The following is an 18,292-nucleotide window of genomic DNA, read 5'->3' as shown; positions in this document are numbered from 1 at the left end:
ACTCTTTATACTAAATAAGACAAATCAACCGGTTGAATCTTGAACTAGGTACGAACACGATTTTGTTCTAGTTCAACCGATTTAAGGCGGTTGGACTATGACTCATGGTTTTAGGCTAATAGTTTGATTTTTAAAAGATTTTTACAAGACAAATTTTATGGTACATCTAAAAATTTGAGTATATCGGTACACCAAATTATTAAATTAATAATTAAATATGTTATATTTTGAAAAGAAAAATTGTTTTCTATCACCTATAATTATAATAATTAAATCTTATTTACCAAAAACGTCGACGAAATACAATTTAATTTTTCTGAATTTTTAGTACTCATAATAGAGAATTTTGATTATATTTTACAATAAAATGTAAAAAAAAATTAGTATGATTTTTATAAACAATGAAATGATGTTTTTCTTATAAAATAATATTTTTTTAAAATATAAATATCAACAAATAGCTCTTTATTTCAAAAAAATGATAGTTAATTTATATATTTTTAAATTAAGAGTACCGGTACATCTTATTTTGCGGATGTATCGTAGAAATTTCCTAATAATAAGTATTAAAAAAATATTCCTTAAAAAAAAAAAGTATTAAAAATATATCATTAGTCATAACAAAACTCATGTTTGTCTCTCTCTCTCTCTCCTTCTTGTTCTAAATTTGATATTCTGGTAAAAACTGCACACAGGAAAAGAGTGTGCGTGTGTTTTTCTTACTCTGTTATCAATTACCTAATTCGCGATGACAACACTGTCACTACCATCTTGCTTCAACCTTCGAAACCAACCATGGTCTCCATCTTCACTATTCCTCAAACCTTGTTTACTCCCAAACCTCAGTTTCTGCTCTCACCAACGCAACAAGAAGAACAAGAATCAAATTTCTTACTCTATTTCTGCTCAATCTTCATCTTTTGACCTTTCTCCTCCACCCATCGACCATGACTTCCTGGTAATTTCCAACACTTCTCAATTATCATTTTTTTTATTTATTTATTCTATTTTCTTATGCTAGTTGATTATCCTGAAGATTCATATAAAATAAGTAGATTGTACTTTGGATGGTGATTTGAGATAATAGTAAATTTTACTGTTGAATTCATTTGTTTGGTTACATATAGAATATATAATTTTTTATTTATGCATTTTCTATATAGAGAAATGATATTTGAAGTTTGAATATCCATTTTTTGACGACTTTCTCTCTCATACTCACATTATTTTTACTTTATCTCTTTATTGCTTTGATTTTCGTGTCAATACCTACTTTTTCTTTGTAAATTATGGTTGTCCCATAAGTTGTCCACCAAATGGTTGTTCAAATAACACTCCTCTTCTATATAAGAAGAATGAATGGTATTCAATACTTTGATTTGATGATAGAGAATAATAGATAGATAAAATTACCTTTTCAAAGTTTGGAGTGCACATGTCATTAACCAAGTAATTGACCTCAAGTGTTAATGAATCCGGATATATCATTTTCTTTCATCACGGCTGTGCCCTCCTATTTTCATTGACAGGGATTACGTTCTTCAACGACAAAAGTTTTCTATTTAGACACTACGCACAATACTTTTAAAAAAACAAAACAATACTTTTTAGTTTTGTCCTCCCCACCTCAGCTACTAAAATGGCTGTGAGATAGGATTCAGAACTTACAAATTTAGCTTATGATATGCTCAAAGTTACTTTCATAAGCTCCTTGTAGGCATCATAATCATATACAAGGATCGAGAACCTACACCTATGGTTCTTATACATGATAGTCATTTTCAATTTAGGGGGTGTTTGAAGAAACAACTCAATCAAACACTAGTTCCATATGCGCTTATAGTATGAGTGCATATGTACAAGCCTTTTCATTTCTTCAAGAAAAGAGAAAAAATTTACACTGGTACAAGGATTAATTTGAGTTTGATAACTATGAATATACACTGAGTTTGTACGCCAATTTTACACAGCTGTCTATTGATATGTCCTTATTTCCTCTTATTACAATATTACTTCTTACAACATGTAAAACATTAAGCCTTTTTTAAAATACCCAAATGATATTTCTTGAGAGCAAAAAAATTAAGGAGACTAAGCATAATCGGATTCTTGATACCCAAATAATTATCCTTTGATTGTTTAATTATTACCTTTACTGTTGTAGGACACTGTCAAAACTGCAGGTGCCGAGGTTTCTGGGGAAGGGATCGTTGAAACATTTCATAACGATGAAGAAGCACTGGACGCCGCAGACAATGGGGTTGTTGTAAGCATTCTATTTTCTTATTTTTTTTATGCCTGTAGCTAAATGCATGTTCTCATTCTCTTTGCACGTGCATCTTCATTTGGTTGTAGGAATATGAATGATCAGAATCAATGCCTATTCTAATTCTGTACTTATTCTAGTTCCTTGAGTTGATTAATTTATGGTTCTAAAGATGCTTCATACTTGTATCTTGTTTTGCTTAAAACTCTTGTCTTGTACTATGAAATTTGATAAGTCAACTAGCTTACATGACTTTAATGGGCTTGGGATGATATTAGCTCAGGCTTGTGAATTAATTTCACAGTTTATACATAATATTTTGCAGTAACATGCTGTTGATTTTTATTTAACCTAATACAGTGTTAAAGTTCTATATTTTAATGCATGTTTATTTACTTATCTAGGTACATTACCACTCTCTTAGATAATGGATTCAGTTGTCTTCTTAATTTAATTCTCTGTTCATTCTAATAACATAGGTTGTGGATCTTTCACACTTCGGCCGGATAAGAGGTACTTGCATTTTCTGTACAATTGCCTTTCCAGTTTCCACATAAGAGCAATGCATTCACAAGGAAGACCCTCCCAAAACTTTTAAATTTAAATATTTTACAAATTTCAGTTACTCTTAATCCATACAGTGTAAGCAATTGGGAGAGTTTGTACTTAACATGATTTTATGCTTTCTTAATTTTAACACGAATATTTTGGATAACTTGACTTGAAATACAGTTAGTGGAGATGATCGAGTTCAGTTCCTTCACAACCAGAGTACTGCAAACTTTGAGGGTCTACAGGCAGGGCAAGTACGTGGAAGAATGTAGCATTGTTTGACTGCATTTATGTTTTATTTGCAATTTCAAATTCTTGTCAATTCATTTTTATATTTCATATTATAAATACAGGATTAAGTAATCGGATCTCTAACTGAAATCCCTAGGGATGTGACACTGTTTTTGTAACACCAACAGCTCGAACTATAGATATTGCACATGCATGGATCATGGTAATTTTCTTTTTATCTCTCTTTCAAAATTCATTTTTTACTTGTCTTCTCTACAATGTAATATATCTTAGCTTTCATTTTTTACACTAATTTCTCTTGTTGCTTTGACAGAAAAATGCAATAACGTTAGTGGTTTCAGCAGAGACTTCTAGGACCATTACTGAAATGCTGAACAAGTAAGTGCCTTATATATTGTACTGTTAGGATTCTCCGACGGAGGTTAAACCAAAAATAAGATAAAAGAACAACTAATTGTCATTCCTGATGAATATTATCAAAAACATTAACTAAATGATTTATATGGAATGATTTCAAGGTACATATTTTTTGCTGATAAGGTAGAGATTCAAGATATCACGAAGCAAACCAGCTTATTTGTTTTGGCGGGACCCAAAAGTGGCCAAGTAAGATACATTATCACAGTATTTAGTTGTGAGAATGACAGAGTCGGAAATTTTTAATATAATTACATGAACAGGTGATGGAAAGCTTGAACCTAGGTGATCTTATTGGAAAACCATATGGCACTCATCAACATTTTTATGTAAGCTTCATCTTACTGGTTATTTTTTTGTAAACTTTGTAATTACTAGTTGTCTTGGGTATCATCAGTTTCTCTCGTACAAGATATATCTGGTTATGTATGTTTGATGATGACTGCAAAGTTATGTCTGTGTGCCTTAACCTTTCTTATTTTTAACAAAAAACACCTTACATGCTCAATCGTGTCATCCATGCTTTTATACTTCATGTATTTGTTTCTCACAAATACTTCCCTATGTAAGAAAGGCATGGATAATATATTACTGACTTTTGCTTTTGGCAACATTTTCCTATTATCCTATGGCTACCTCTTTTGCATAACTTGTATTATTAAATTTAACTTAAATATACACAGCTTCTGGAGCAGTAAAATTTCAATAGCAATACCAAGTATTTTCATCTTTCCTTTTTGGTAAAAAGCTTAAAGACCTACATTATCTGTTAATAGTCTTGTTAAAAGTTCTCAAATATATATATTTTGGAATTTGTAGGTTGATAAGCAGCCTATAACTATAGGAGTTGGAAATATCATTTCTGAAGGTGGTTTTTCATTGATGATGTCTCCGGCAGCTGCTCCATCTGTCTGGAAAGCTATTCTTGCTCAAGGGGCTGTTGCAATGGGTTCTAATGCTTGGAATAAGTTGCGGGTTATCCAAGGTACTAAATTGTTTAGAGTAGGTGACAATTGTATGCCTATATCTTGTAGTCATTTCCTTTCATTTTTCTTAAGGATGTATATTTGTTTCGAATGGCAATGCTAGTTTAGTTATGTATTTGATAGAAACTGGATCAGATTAAGTGACAATGACATATGCATGATGTATTATTCAACTACCAAAACTGACAATAGTGTATGTCCATAACTTTAAGATGTATTTAAAATGGAACATTCAGAACAAGATATCCCGGGCTTTTGAGAGGCATTGTACTCTCCGACGATCTTTTTAACCACTCTTTTCCTTCCCCATTTCTCTTTCCCTCTCCTTATACAATTACAAGCCGTAACAAATTTTCCCTCCCAAATCCCCTGATTGCCACCAATGTAGTCAGGTTCAAGTTTTTAAGTAGGATCGGCAGGCTGGTGAAAGATCGTAAACGCGAAGGTTGTAACACGATTCGTAAGTAGGACCGGTTGGTTGTTGATAGATTTGAGAAAAAAAGCAGAGAAAATAGAGGAACCAAGCAAAATAACAGAGACAGTAGAGGAGAAACAGAGGAAACAAACAAAAAACAGAGGAAAAACAGAGAAAACAGAAGAAAAACAGAGCAAACAGAGGAAAACAGAGCAAAAACGAACCTGAGTAAAGTTGAAGCACAATTGAGGTGCCTTGGGACGTAGGATCGAACGATCCTACAAACCAGCACTCTATCCTGAATACAATGATTGTGACGCTTACAGTTTATCACGCAAGCCGTGCCCATTCTGTTACACCTTGGAACCCCTGATCCTATACATCCCTTCTGTTCTCCAGTAGCGCACACCTTCATATCAGGGAGTTTATTTGTCTCTATCTAATAATGAGTAGTTAGACACTTTCTATATCCGGTTAGGGCTGTAATTTAGAAGTCTTGGCTGCTAAGTCATGTACGTAGATAAGTATATGTATGTGTTTTCAAAGGCTCTGGAATTTAACAGAGCCGCTTCCCTATAGGCCTGTATCGATTTCAATAAACCGTAACCTCCAAACTATCTCGGCCATGTTCCTTGTTACATTGTTATTATTTACCGGCAAAAGTTTCTCCACATCTGTAACAGTTTTCCTCATTTTTCGGCTTTATTGCATATGGCTTCGGAGAAAGTCAATTCGGGAGTGCCGAACTTGCCTTCTGTTTAAGAAATAGCCAGTGTTCAGATTCCCCTACAAGATTACTAAGCATGTAATATTTTTTGAGGCTGAAAGCCTTGCATAATGAAACTGGGTAAATCATTAAAATGAAATCATTTGAAATATAATTTATACTCTTTTTTTTTTTTTTTTTCATGTATATATATTGTTTGATTGATTCAATATGATTTTGATTGTATCTTGACTTCTCAGGAAGGCCTGCTCCTGGAATGGAGCTCACAAACGAATTCAACGTCATGGAGGCCTGTCTATGGAACTCAATTTCTCTAAACAAGGGTACATTGAGTGCTCTTTTTCCTCTACCAATCTGCATAAAATATTAAGCCTTGCCTGATACTTGGTCCGATTCTGATTTTCTCAGGTTGTTACAAAGGACAGGAGACTATAGCCAGGCTCATAACATATGACGGAGTCAAACAAAGGTTATGGGGATTTCATCTTTCTGCAGCCGCAGAACCTGGTAGCATTATTACTGTTGATGGAAAAAAGGTGCTATGATTTTCTTTTAAAAAATGTTCACATTTTTTTTCTTTCAAACCTAATGTCTTCTTTAGTTGAAAATATGGACAGTCCATAGAAATTCCCAGTTGAACCACACCTTGTGAAAACTGCTATTATAACATTAGATAAGGAACATTTAAAATGAAATTGATTATAAATTTTTCTATTAAGGCTATATCTATCATTGACAAAGTTCAAAATGCATCATAATAGTAACCGATTATAAATTCTGTATTATTAACGTTTATCTTGAGAAACCATCTTGTAAATTAGTTAGCAAGCTAGCGATAGTGATATTGAGATGCCCTTTGTAATCCTACAATTCCCTCTCTAATGGCCTGGCAGAAAATTAATGGTTTTTGCAAATTTTGCAGGTTGGGAAATTGACTAGTTACGCCTCTGGAAGGAAGCCATCGGAACACTTCGGATTAGGTTACATCAAGAGGCAGACTGCTTCAGAAGGAGACAGTGTAATTGTTGGAGACAACATCATTGGAACAATAGTGGAAGCACCTTTTCTTTCTCAACAGCGTCCGCTATCTGGAAGTTCAAGTTCTTGATTTTTGGGCATGAAATGTTGACATCATCGTTATTATGGTCAAGTATGATGGTAATCAATAATTATTGTTGGGTAGTAGAAGTGAAGATATTCATGCATAGCAATCAAAAAAAAAAAAAAACGAAACTGGGCGTAGTCAAAAGTACATGCTCGTGCAATTCGCCGGTGAAGCTTATGTGCCATGTACTATCATGTTTTTTTAAATTTTTTAAAAATATTAATTATATGTCAAAATATAGATGTTACCCTCTTAAAATCTTCAAAAATCAACTCAGAAACATACTACTCTAAGAGATCAAAATTGAAGGTTTATTTCACTCTACCCAGTCAAGCAGCCCTGTCATAAGCCTCCAGAGCATTATTAATTCTTCTAACCACAACTAGAGCGGTGTGCAGAAAGACACATTATAACCTCCACAAATATCATTCACCCTCAAGGCCAACCAACTCATTAATTAGCATCAGTTTGCTCAATGACGTCTACCACGGTATTGTTTTCAAAATGGCATTGGCTCCAAACTGACCAGACTATAGGTTGTATCTTAATTTTGAGTCAACCATTCATTTACACCAGTTGGATCTTAATTCTATCATTAAAATAAAATTTCTATGACCTTTTTTTAAAAAATCAAATCTGAAAAATTAACCTATTGAAATCTTTATTTTCATTGAGGTCAAATTAGACCTGTTCCATAAACACCAGTCACATCCAATAACAAAATAACACCTATTATAAAATTAAATCTCACTATAAACTTAACAAGCATATAAAAAAAACTTTAAAAAAAAAATAGTCACTTTCCTTCAAAAAAAAAAAATTAGCAATTCACTTTTCCTTAAATGTGTATTCACCCTTTTTATTGGCACATGTCATTTTCTCAAAATTCATTGCAGCGTTGAACTCAGTTTTCTAGCTAAACAAGAATTTAAATGATGAAACAAGACCATGACCATGACCGGTTCTTCTGTTGTGTAGAATTTATTTTTCCAAACAATGGTATCACCAAGTGTCAATGAGTCAAGTCAACTATACCCCCGATCCATTCTCACACCACATGCATAAATACCCCCAAAAAACACAACCTTAAGACAGCACAATTAGATAATTTTCATAAAGTGTCATACATATGGAGACCATTTTTGTGGTTCTAGTGATCTTTGTTATTGCTACAAATTCAATCTCAGCAGCACCCTCTCTCTTTACCAAAAATTCTTCATGTCCAGTTGACATGAATTACGTGTTAAGAGTTCCTTGGAACACCTCTACATGCCTTAACTTCCAACCCTTGCAATCCCAAAACAAAGCACAAACAACTCTATGTTGTCAAACTTTGTTGTCTCTTTTTGGCATAGCACTAGCAAAAAATCTCAAGAAGAACTCTCTTTTCCAACTCCCAAATCTCCCTACCTCCACTTCATGCCTTCAAGACTTCCAAACTAAGCTCAGTTCCCTTTCACTTAACAATGACCTTGTGTCTTCATGCTTTGATCCACTTCAGTTTGTTATCACTCCTAACATATGCGCTCGTGTTCAATCTAAGCAAGATTGGATCAGCAGGGTTGGTCCTGCACCATTGTTCAACACTTCTTGTAAACCAGACCTTAGTGTTTCTACCAATTGTGATGCATGTGTTAACCAGGGACTAAAGGTTCAAGAGAAGCTGAATCAAATTGATGGTAATAGTTCACATTCCAAAGATTGCTTTTACTTCACCATCATTTATATTGTTGGAGTTGTGAATGAGTTTGGCCCTGAAAGCAACGGTGCTATGTCATGCATTCTTGAATTGCCTCTTAACTCTCAAGTGGGTTCCAGAAAAAAGAGCTATCATGCTCTTGTTTTTGGGTTAATTGGAGCTTCAATCGGATTCATCGTTATCATGTTCTCTTTGTTTGCCTACTATTTTTGGCACACTAGGAGGATAAAGAGAGTAAGTACTGAAAATTTTCTAGACCTTGCTGATCCAAGTGAACAAAGGTCCGGACCAAGATTGAGACCAAAAACAGGATCAATTTGGTTCAAATTTGATGACCTTGTAAAGGCGACCGACAATTTCTCGCTCCAAAACTATATTGGTAGAGGTGGATTTGGGATAGTTTACAAGGGCATTCTACCTGATGACACAACTGTTGCTGTTAAATGCATGGAAGAATCTGATTTTCAAGGGGATGATGAGTTCTATACCGAAGTGGAGATTATTGGCAACTTGAAACACCGCAATCTAGTGCCATTAAGAGGGTGTTGTGTGGTTGATGACGATCATAATCAAGAGCACAAAAATAGGTATCTTGTTTATGATTATATGCCAAATGGTAACCTTGAAGATCATATCTTTCCATCATTGGACAACGAAAATGAACAGAAATTGTTGACTTGGCCTCAAAGAAAAAACATAATCTTGGATGTGGCAAGTGGGTTGGTTTATTTGCACTTTGGAGTTAAACCTGCTATTTATCACAGAGATATCAAAGCCACCAATATACTACTTGGTGCAGATATGAGAGCAAGGGTTGCAGATTTCGGGCTGGCCAAAGAAAGCAGTGAAAGTAGGTCGCAGCTAAATACAAGAGTAGCTGGAACATATGGATATCTTGCCCCAGAATATGCACTCTATGGTCAGCTAACCGGGAAGAGCGATGTCTATAGCTTTGGTGTGGTTGTTTTGGAGATTATGTGTGGAAGAAAAGCTCTTGAGGTGTCTTCATCAGGAACACCTAATTTCTTGATCACGGATTGGGTTTGGTCGTTAATGAAATCAGGAAACCTAGCAGAAGCTTTCGATGCTTCTATCTTGGTGGATGATGGAAAATCCAATAGTAGGAATATAATGGAGAGGTTTTTGCTGGTTGGAATTCTGTCTTCTCATGTAATAGCTGATTCAAGGCCAACAATTTTGGATGCATTGAAGATGTTAGAAGGAGATATTGAAGTTCAGCCAATTCCAGATAGGCCGATGACTCTTGAGCACCACATGTTTACCAATGGTGATTCTGTTAAACAGTGAAAATCAAGATGTATAAAAAATTAAAAAATATTAAAGATATAACAAAAGTGATTGAAGTGTAATAGTTGTTATTATCATAATGATCTTAGGGATCAAACAGAAAGACAATAATATTGCTTGTATTACAAGTAATCTATAACTCAAGTCAATTTCACTAATATAAATCATGGTTATCAAGAATTTGAATTCTGAAGCCATTTACAGGGACCTCAAAAATTGTAGTGTGATGAGCCTACATCAGCATACTGAGCTATCCCCCTAATAAATAGTAAATATTTTTTTTGCAACTCAACTCTTCCAACAATCCAAATGGTCATTTTCATTGAGGTTCAGACCAATAGTATAACATTTTTCATCACTGTTGGCTGCTGCAAACAAGTTAATCGGTTTATCTCAATCGTAAGTATTATTTTCGTAAGTATTATTTTTTCCGGTACAAGAGCATGCCAGTTAAGTACAAGTCAACACATGTAGCTTGAAAAATCCCTGATCACGCACACGACATGACCCATTCTTAATTTTAAAAATACTGATGCAACTTAACACTACAAATTTTCAACTGTTGAGTTGTATAATGAGAGTTTTAGCTGTAACCAAGAATGGTGGAAACTATGAAAGTAACAAACATCAAATTCTGATGACAGATAACATTAAACTAAGCATACCGTCAAGAATCATGCCATATACACAAGAGACAACATTACACCAATCTAATCTAATTGTTGATATTCATGTTTCTAACTGTAATCATATTTCTTTTGAGACTAATGGCATCCATTATAAGAAGATGAGTATACAACACAAATTTAACAAAAACATAGGATTTCTCAGTTTTCAGCCAAGTGTGCGAAAGATATAGAGGAATTCTAAATTTGATCCTTTAACTAGAGATTTTCCCAATCAACATTCCTCAGCTCATTATACGGTGGTTGTGGTTAGCTGTGTTTCTCTAGGGCAATGATGTTCACAAATATGCACATTTGGATTGCATATGGTTTTAAACCATTGAATATATTCGGCGGTTGGTCTTCTCCACGTGGGGTGCGGCATGCCATCTAAAACCAATTGAAGTCGATTCAAGCAATGTTCGTACTCATCTGGCCATAATGATTGATATGAGACGTTCCATTGCTTAGTTCGCTTGTCTACATGGTGGTACGATCGCATGTCCCTAGGGGGAGCTGGTATATCTTGGGGCAAACCAAACTGGAGTTTGACCCTATCTGTTGAATGTCATTCTACTTTGTCAAAACAGATAAGATATGTGGTTGCAGTCCATAACCAAAAGTCCTCTGGAGTGTCATACTTAAGTTAACGGTATGGTTTCCATACAAACTGGCATACAAGAGATTGGTTAGTTTAGTGATATTGATTTTTTTAAAAGAAGTATATGAAAAAGTGAGGATATATTTATTACTTGATCATGTTGGATGTGGTCAAGAAGTAGCCGGAAGCTCTGGACGGAATGCCTTGGATTTTTATAGTAATTTGCACCACGTCCTGTCCATCTAACAAAAAATATATAAATCAATAACTTAGTTAAAATGAATTTCTGAAGGGAAAAAGTGAAATGAAAATGACTAAAAAATTAATTAATTATACTCACTTTGTTGCGAATGGAAATGTGAATTCTTTGTGAGTTTGGGGATCTAGAATATGCCCAAACTTGTAGAAGAAAAGTACATCAGGACAGAGTTGCATACCCAGCTTGTGATGTGATGCTTCGCACATGCCTCTATAGGGTAGCCAAAACTGCTGATCCCCAACTATATTGCCTTGTTTGGTTAAAATCAGACAACAGAGTCAACCAACTACAATGTACTGTATCTCCAGATGTATTTGGAAATAGGATGTGCGCTCTAGTATGTTGTATTTTTTTGTCCCATCTTCAGTGAGACCTATAAAGATTTTTTTTAGCCACGGTATTTTCAAAAAATTACCATCTTTCGCCTCCGTTGGAATTTCAACTCCCAACAATTAATTCTTTACACCATGACCAGCCAATGCTTGCCATACCAGTCACAGGGAAACCTCCAACATTTAAACCTAATAACATATATACATCTTCTAATGTGATAGTACATTCACCCGTCGGAAAATAAAAAGTGTGTGTTTCCGGTCTCCATCGTTCAATTAGAGCTGTTAGGATACCTTTATCCATTTTATAATTTTCTATTTCACAAACATGATCAAACCCAGCTTGTTCTAAGTAGTCTCTGAAATATGGACTTGGTACATGATTGGATTGCGTACGAGACACCAATTTTTTGCTTTGATCATCCTAACAGCAAAAAAAAAAAGAAAGACATAATATAATAAAAAATATAATTAATAAATAAGTAAACAAAAATTATTAAAGCTTTGATCTCTAACTTAGCACATTACCATATTAGAACTCCCTAAATTTCTATCACATTTTTTTTTTTTTTTTTTTTATATATTTTCGTTTTTATTATTATTTCAGTTTAATTAATAGTTTAAAGCTTGGCGGGCACTAAAATGAGTTTTCATCTTGTTTTGACATGGCTCAAAATAATTTAGAGTAATATTCAATGTAGAGTAGAGACTAATTTCATAAATAACATTTTTTAGAGGGACCAAAAACCTAAGGAATATTTTAGAGGAACTAAAATTAAATGTTGGCATATTTTAGATCGCCTCTTTCTTGACATAACTGCTTTGCAAAATTAATCAAACAAAAAAAGTATAACACATAAAAATCACTTTTACCATGGTTTAATATACAATTGTAAATAAATTGCACACAATTGGTTGTTGCAATGTATGTTTGGTTTGAATTTTGAAGTTCATAAAAGAGAAATGATATTTGAACAACAATTTTTTGACAATTTTCTTTAACATGTTCACATTGTTCTTCTATTTTCTCTCTATTATTTTGATTTTTGTACCACTATCTAAATCCCTTTATATAATTTGGTTGTATAAAAAATTATCACAATAAAGGGTTGTTCAAATAACATTGCTATTTATAAAAAGTGTACTAAGGTGTATTGTTTTTTGTTTAATGCAGTCCTTAAATTCATGAGCCAAACTAACATAGTAACATTTGCATTATAAAAACTAAGTTGGCATGAAAACAAATTCCATGATATTATTCTTTAAAATGCATTATTACTCAATTAAAAACAACCTTCATGGAGATTTAATACACATAAACATTCAACTTCGCTCTTTAACACGCTTCAAAACATATACTATGTACCACTTCTTATGTGTCTTAAATTATAATTTGCTTTAGACATTTTATTTTATACATATTAAAATATGCATTTATTTTTATTATGAATTGTTTTACAAATTATCTTTAACGATACGAGAAAAATAAATTAAAAAATTAAAAGAAAAGAGAATAATATAAATAATTAATAATATAATAAAAAAAAAAGTAATTAAGTTAGTAGATTGTCATGTGGTAGTTAAATTTATAGCAGCAGCTATGAGCAAAAAAAACATTTGTGAAATGAGATATATGAATTAATTTGAGAGACAGTCCTCAAGGACCTCAAATGTGGCTCTTCAAGCCGGTGGTGAGTGTGCATGTGACATACTTCCATGTGTGATCCCCTCACTCACCCCAACAACAAGCTTATGTATATGAATAATAAAGGCAGTAGGAGGGAGGGTGTCGGTAACTCGGTTGAAAATAAGGTCACATTAAAGTCACTTTTCTAATATGTAATTCTTTGAATCGTAAAATTGTTAAAATCCTTCTCAAAGTAGACTATTTATTTTTAAATTAATAAATATTTCAATGATATGAAATTCACAATATTATTTAGGTATTTTCAACTTTAATTTTGTCCTTTCTAAAAAGTGTTTTGTTGAATTAAGAAGTGTGAGTGTTGCCTGTAAACTATCATCGGTCTCGATACCGTGTAATGTAATGGGAGAATTTTGGTGTACATACATGAACAACAATTCCCAAATTGAGGCTAAGGGAATAAATAGTCTGATATTTGTGACTATATTATTAGAAACTTTCCCTCGTTTTCATAGACCGTGCCAATGATCCAAATCGGACTTGAAGACATTGACAAGAGTTGATTGGATGCAGTTGAGGAGAGTGGTTGGCGTACAAACTTCAACACTTGAGTCAGTCTTGGCTCCTCAATTTATGGATGTTAGTTAGATTTGAATGTGACTTGGTTGTTGTTGTAGTGCATGTTTGATTTGAAGTTGACAAAATTTTGTACTAGTGTGTTTTCCTTTGTTTTATGTTTAAATTCACGAGCCAGACTAAGATTTGCTTCATAAAAACTAAGTTGACATACCAAGCTATTATTCTTTAAAATGCATTATTATTCAATTAAATATAAAAAGAAACAACCTTCTGGAGATTTAATATAAATGAACGTTCAACTAAACTAATTTACTCTTTAACACGCTTTAAAACATAATCTAGTAGATTATTATATTAGTTAAAAATTGTAGTAGGCACTTATAGACTTTAGTTGAGTAATTCATTTTTTAAAAGAAAATGTCTACCTTAGTTGGTGCCTTTGATCTTTATATTAAATGATAAATATAAATGTCCACCAAACAAATTTGTGACAGGAGAATTTCATTGTTTTTTCTCTTTCTGTGTGTGTATTCAATCAAACTTACTCCACCACATGGCATATCAACCACAACCACATGCAAAAATAGAAACAAAACATATCTAACCTTTGTGTCCATCACAGCTTTTTTAAGCTTCCAAACAATGAAATCTAGTTTGGTTCTTTTCCTTGTTTTTCTCATCTTAGTTACAACAGATGCATCAAACTCAACAACATGTCCAGTGTCCATGAAATTTGTCTCAACAGTTCCTTGGAACAAATCTCTTTGTCTTAACTTCCAACCTTTAACATCCAAAACAGAAACACAAGAAACTCTTTGTTGTAAAACTCTCTTATCTCTCTTTGGTATAGCACTTGCTGAAAATCTCAATAAGAACTCACTTTTCAATTTTCACAACATAACTACCTCAACCTCTTGTCTACATAATTACCAAACTAGCCTCACTTCAATTTCACTTCCTAACAACCTTGTCTCTTCATGCTTTGATCCATCTCAATTTGTTGCCACACCAGACACATGTGCTCAAATTCAAACCAAACAAGATTGGCTTAACAAAGTTGATTCAACAGATTTAACTGTTCTTGATAATGTTTGTGAACCAGATTTAACAGATTCGGATCATTGTCATGTTTGTAAAAATCAAGGGTTTAAGGTTCAACAGATGCTGACTAAATTTGATGGTAATAGTTCACATTCTCAAGATTGTTTTTATTTTACAATACTATATATAGCTGGAATTGTGAATAAACTTGGTCCTGAGAGTACAGGTGTTTTGGCTTGCATTCTTATTTTGTTGGTACCACATGAGTATTCTGAAAAGGAACATCATCATCGTGCTCTTGTTATTGGATTGGTTGTAGCTTCATTAGTATTTGTGTCATTTTTGTTAGGGTTATTGTATTTTTGGTATGTTTGGTGGGTGAAGAAAAAAAACAATGAAAATTTGTTACCACATAATGGTGGTTCACAAGAGCCTAGTTTTAGTTTAAGAGTTAGGCCTAAAAGTGGGTTGATTTGGTTTAATTTTAAGGATCTTGTGAAGGTTACTGACAACTTTTCGGCCCAAAATTTCATTGGAAGAGGCGGGTCTGGTTCGGTTTACAAGGGGGTTTTACCGGATGAGACGATTGTTGCGGTTAAAAGGATTGAAGAATCTGATTATCAAGGAGATGTTGAGTTTTACAGAGAGGTGGGGATTGTTAGTAGCTTGAAACATCGCAATTTGGTGCCGCTAAGAGGATGTTGTGTTGTTGGTGAAGATGAGAATCCTGAGTACTTTGGAAAGTATCTTGTCTATGATTATATGCCGAATGGTAGTCTTAAAGACCATCTTTTCCCTGAAATGGATAACCAAAATGAAAAACAATCTTTGACTTGGTCTCAAAGAAAAAACATAATCTTGGATGTGGCGAACGCGTTGGTTTATTTGCACTTTGGAGTTAAGCCTCCTGTTTATCACAGAGATATCAAAGCTACCAATATACTACTTGATGCAGGTATGAGAGCAAGGGTTGCAGATTTCGGGCTGGCGAAACAGGACTACAGTCAAAATATGTCTCAGCCAAATACTAGAGTAGCCGGAACTCGTGGATATCTAGCTCCAGAATATGCACTTTATGGTCAGTTAACCGAGAAGAGTGATGTCTATAGTTTTGGCGTGGTTGTTCTTGAGATAATGTGTGGAAAAAAGGCTCTTCAGTTGTCTTCGTCTGGAGAGCCTAATTTCTTGATCACGGATTGGGTTTGGTCGTTGATGAAATCTGGAAACACAATGAAGGCTTTGGATGCTTCTATATTATTGGATGGAAATTCCACTAGAAGCATAATGGAGAGATTTTTGATGGTTGGAATTTTGTGCTGTCATGTAGTAGTTGCTTTAAGGCCCACAATTTTGGATGCTTTGAAGATGCTAGAAGGGGACATTGAGGTTCCATCAATTCCAGATAAGCCAACAACTGTAGGAAATCGCATGTTTGCCAACGGTGATTCAACTTATGGTTTGCTAAAAGTTTAAGGTATTTTTTTTTCAAAGAGAGGATTTATTTGTATGAAGAAGTTTAGCATATTTATGTATTTTTTTTGTAAATGATAGATTATCTACTTTACTGTTAGATTGGAAATTGTACAACAAGAAGTCAAAAACAACAATCTTTTCCCACCAGACAAGTTTGGTTAAATTAATCAGTCAACGCTGTAAAGTTTTGTCATGTATTTGGTCTAATTAAGACAATTTACCTCCAAAAGTATTTCAATGGTTTGATTTGACCTATAGGATTTTTGGTCTTCTTTTACCTCTAACAATTGGAATATTCTACTTACTGTAGTGTTTTTGTTTATATATATGACCAAAGAGATTTTATCTTCTTCTCTATTGTAGGGACATCCCTAATTTTGTCCCTTACATATCTAATCCTATCTTGTCTTCTGGAACAAGTCACTATCATAATGTTCTATTTATGTGTTAACTCTCTTCCTGTTATCGCACGTGTATTGTTGTGATCAAAATGGCCATTTTCAACAGAGTTTAATCTCTTTTTGTTTGAAGTGCAGCATCTAACTGTAGTTCATTTTGTCTTTTATGTTATCATTCATTTTCATTTTACATTTTTTAGCCAATTGTGAAATTTCCATGTTATGGAACATGTTTGTGGAAGTTGTAATACTTTAGCTTATCTACTTGTAAGCTTGCTGTAACTTCCCTGTACTGGTTGTAATATGTAAATATCTGAAAAGACTTTTCTGGGACTTCATTGACATTTGACCGAATGTTAAGGACTTCATTTTGATCACGTTTATTATGAGTCAATCATTTTGATACACTTTATGTTAGTCATCTTGGGACCATATATGGCTTTAGGGATTTTCATGTTGCTCTAGTTGAAGCTTACAAAGAGGTGCATTCCTTAACTTTCTTTTTATACTTTTAGTTAACTAAATTTACGACAGTTGCATTATACCACATTAGCCTCCAAAATTATGTTGCTTTCATTATTGTATTCCTTAGGATCAAGCCATGCAAACATAATCATATTTCGATAAAGCCTGTGGACACTTCAATAGAAAGGATATGAAAGGAGAAAAACTGATAAAAGACGTGTGAAAAAAATGAGAATAATTTACACATTATGTTGATTGAAGGCTTCTCTATAATGATTTACCTATCGCACAGCGACTTGTGAATTGTAATCAATTACAAAGCCAATCTTGCACTTAAAGAAATGAGTTGAAATAGGCGAATATTTTATTAAACTTCTGCAGTTCTCTGTAGTATTGTCTGAGCATTTTTTAAAGTTATTTGAACTTGGACCTGTAGGGTGCTAAAACAGTAGTGGCACTGACCTTGATGTTGAAGCAACAAGATTCAGTGCACAAGTTTTAGGCGCTGATCAAGAATCAATGCAATGCAATCTCCTAATCATTCAAAGGATTTGACTAATTAAGATCCATTGAATGAGGACATGGAATTCATGGTGAACAAGAGAGACAATGTTGTGTTGTGCACGTTGATAATTGTTTCAGAAATCTATGATCCTTTCTGTTGTGCATCACTGTGTCATGATGTGTAGCATTATGTCTTCTACTTTTCTTTCCAAGTTCCAACCAATCCTCCCAAATAGGAAACTCTGTTGGTGAATTAAGGGATATTGAAGGAATTTTAAGCAGTGATCCGGGTTCGAACCTTAATACTAACATTGTCATTAACTTATTAATGCGTGACTTTTAAAAAGAAACTTTGCCCACCCCAATGTTGCTAAAAACCTTGGGAAGTGTATCTTCTAATAGAACAAAAACTGTATTTTTGTACGGAAGTACATGTCCAGACAATGTAAACACTGTGTTTTTTTCCGAACATGTACATCCTAAGTGGTTTTGGGGCGGGAAAAATTTCTCTCACCCCTCTGAGCCGTTTTATACTTGACCATTCTTGCGTACTAGAAGGGACCACCGTGCATATCCATGTATGTGGAAGCTTGCTGTTTTGAG

The 18,292-nt window shown here is 33.8% G+C and overlaps 3 protein-coding genes and 1 long non-coding RNA gene across 6 annotated transcripts; 3 read left to right on the top strand and 1 right to left on the bottom strand.

Annotated features, from left to right (window-relative positions):
- Positions 1 to 646: 646 nt before the first annotated feature.
- Positions 647 to 6,956, top strand: LOC11415887 (putative transferase At1g60990, chloroplastic). 2 transcript variants are annotated; one of them, XM_024773360.2, is made up of 12 exons: positions 647 to 958; positions 2,165 to 2,260; positions 2,746 to 2,779; positions 2,999 to 3,072; positions 3,207 to 3,272; positions 3,384 to 3,448; positions 3,589 to 3,676; positions 3,751 to 3,816; positions 4,307 to 4,472; positions 5,855 to 5,938; positions 6,024 to 6,151; positions 6,538 to 6,956. In XM_024773360.2, exons 1-12 carry the CDS (start codon positions 749 to 751, stop codon positions 6,721 to 6,723), a joined length of 1,263 nt encoding a protein of 420 aa, XP_024629128.1. In that variant the 5' UTR covers positions 647 to 748; the 3' UTR covers positions 6,724 to 6,956. The 2 variants fall into 2 exon arrangements, with proteins under 2 accessions (XP_024629128.1, XP_003629967.1); XM_003629919.4 differs by having other exon boundaries at positions 2,165 to 2,266.
- Positions 6,957 to 7,526: 570 nt separating this feature from the next.
- Positions 7,527 to 9,891, top strand: LOC11418021 (probable receptor-like protein kinase At1g11050). The gene has a single exon (XM_003629918.4). It carries the CDS (start codon positions 7,850 to 7,852, stop codon positions 9,725 to 9,727), a length of 1,878 nt encoding a protein of 625 aa, XP_003629966.1. The 5' UTR covers positions 7,527 to 7,849; the 3' UTR covers positions 9,728 to 9,891.
- A 510-nt stretch (positions 9,892 to 10,401) lies between these two features.
- On the bottom strand, positions 10,402 to 11,489 carry LOC112417077 (uncharacterized). The gene is made up of 3 exons (XR_003007542.2): positions 11,334 to 11,489; positions 11,145 to 11,235; positions 10,402 to 11,062 (listed from the first exon to the last, which is right to left on the bottom strand). It is a non-coding gene; the product is annotated as an uncharacterized lncRNA (long non-coding RNA).
- A 2,809-nt stretch (positions 11,490 to 14,298) lies between these two features.
- LOC11427831 (probable receptor-like protein kinase At1g11050) lies at positions 14,299 to 18,158 on the top strand. 2 transcript variants are annotated; one of them, XM_039829264.1, is made up of 2 exons: positions 14,299 to 16,323; positions 17,622 to 18,158. In XM_039829264.1, the coding sequence occupies exon 1, from the start codon at positions 14,451 to 14,453 to the stop codon at positions 16,320 to 16,322; it is 1,872 nt and encodes a 623-aa protein (XP_039685198.1). In that variant the 5' UTR covers positions 14,299 to 14,450; the 3' UTR covers position 16,323; positions 17,622 to 18,158. The 2 variants fall into 2 exon arrangements, with proteins under 2 accessions (XP_039685198.1, XP_039685199.1); XM_039829265.1 differs by lacking the exon at positions 17,622 to 18,158 and adding an exon at positions 16,686 to 17,125.
- Positions 18,159 to 18,292: the final 134 nt, after the last annotated feature.

This window comes from Medicago truncatula, chromosome 8 (assembly GCF_003473485.1).
Source record: "Medicago truncatula cultivar Jemalong A17 chromosome 8, MtrunA17r5.0-ANR, whole genome shotgun sequence".
NCBI lineage: Eukaryota > Viridiplantae > Streptophyta > Magnoliopsida > Fabales > Fabaceae > Medicago > Medicago truncatula.
The sequence above is the reverse complement of the archived record's forward strand: the minus strand, read 5'-3'. Positions and strand labels throughout refer to the sequence as shown.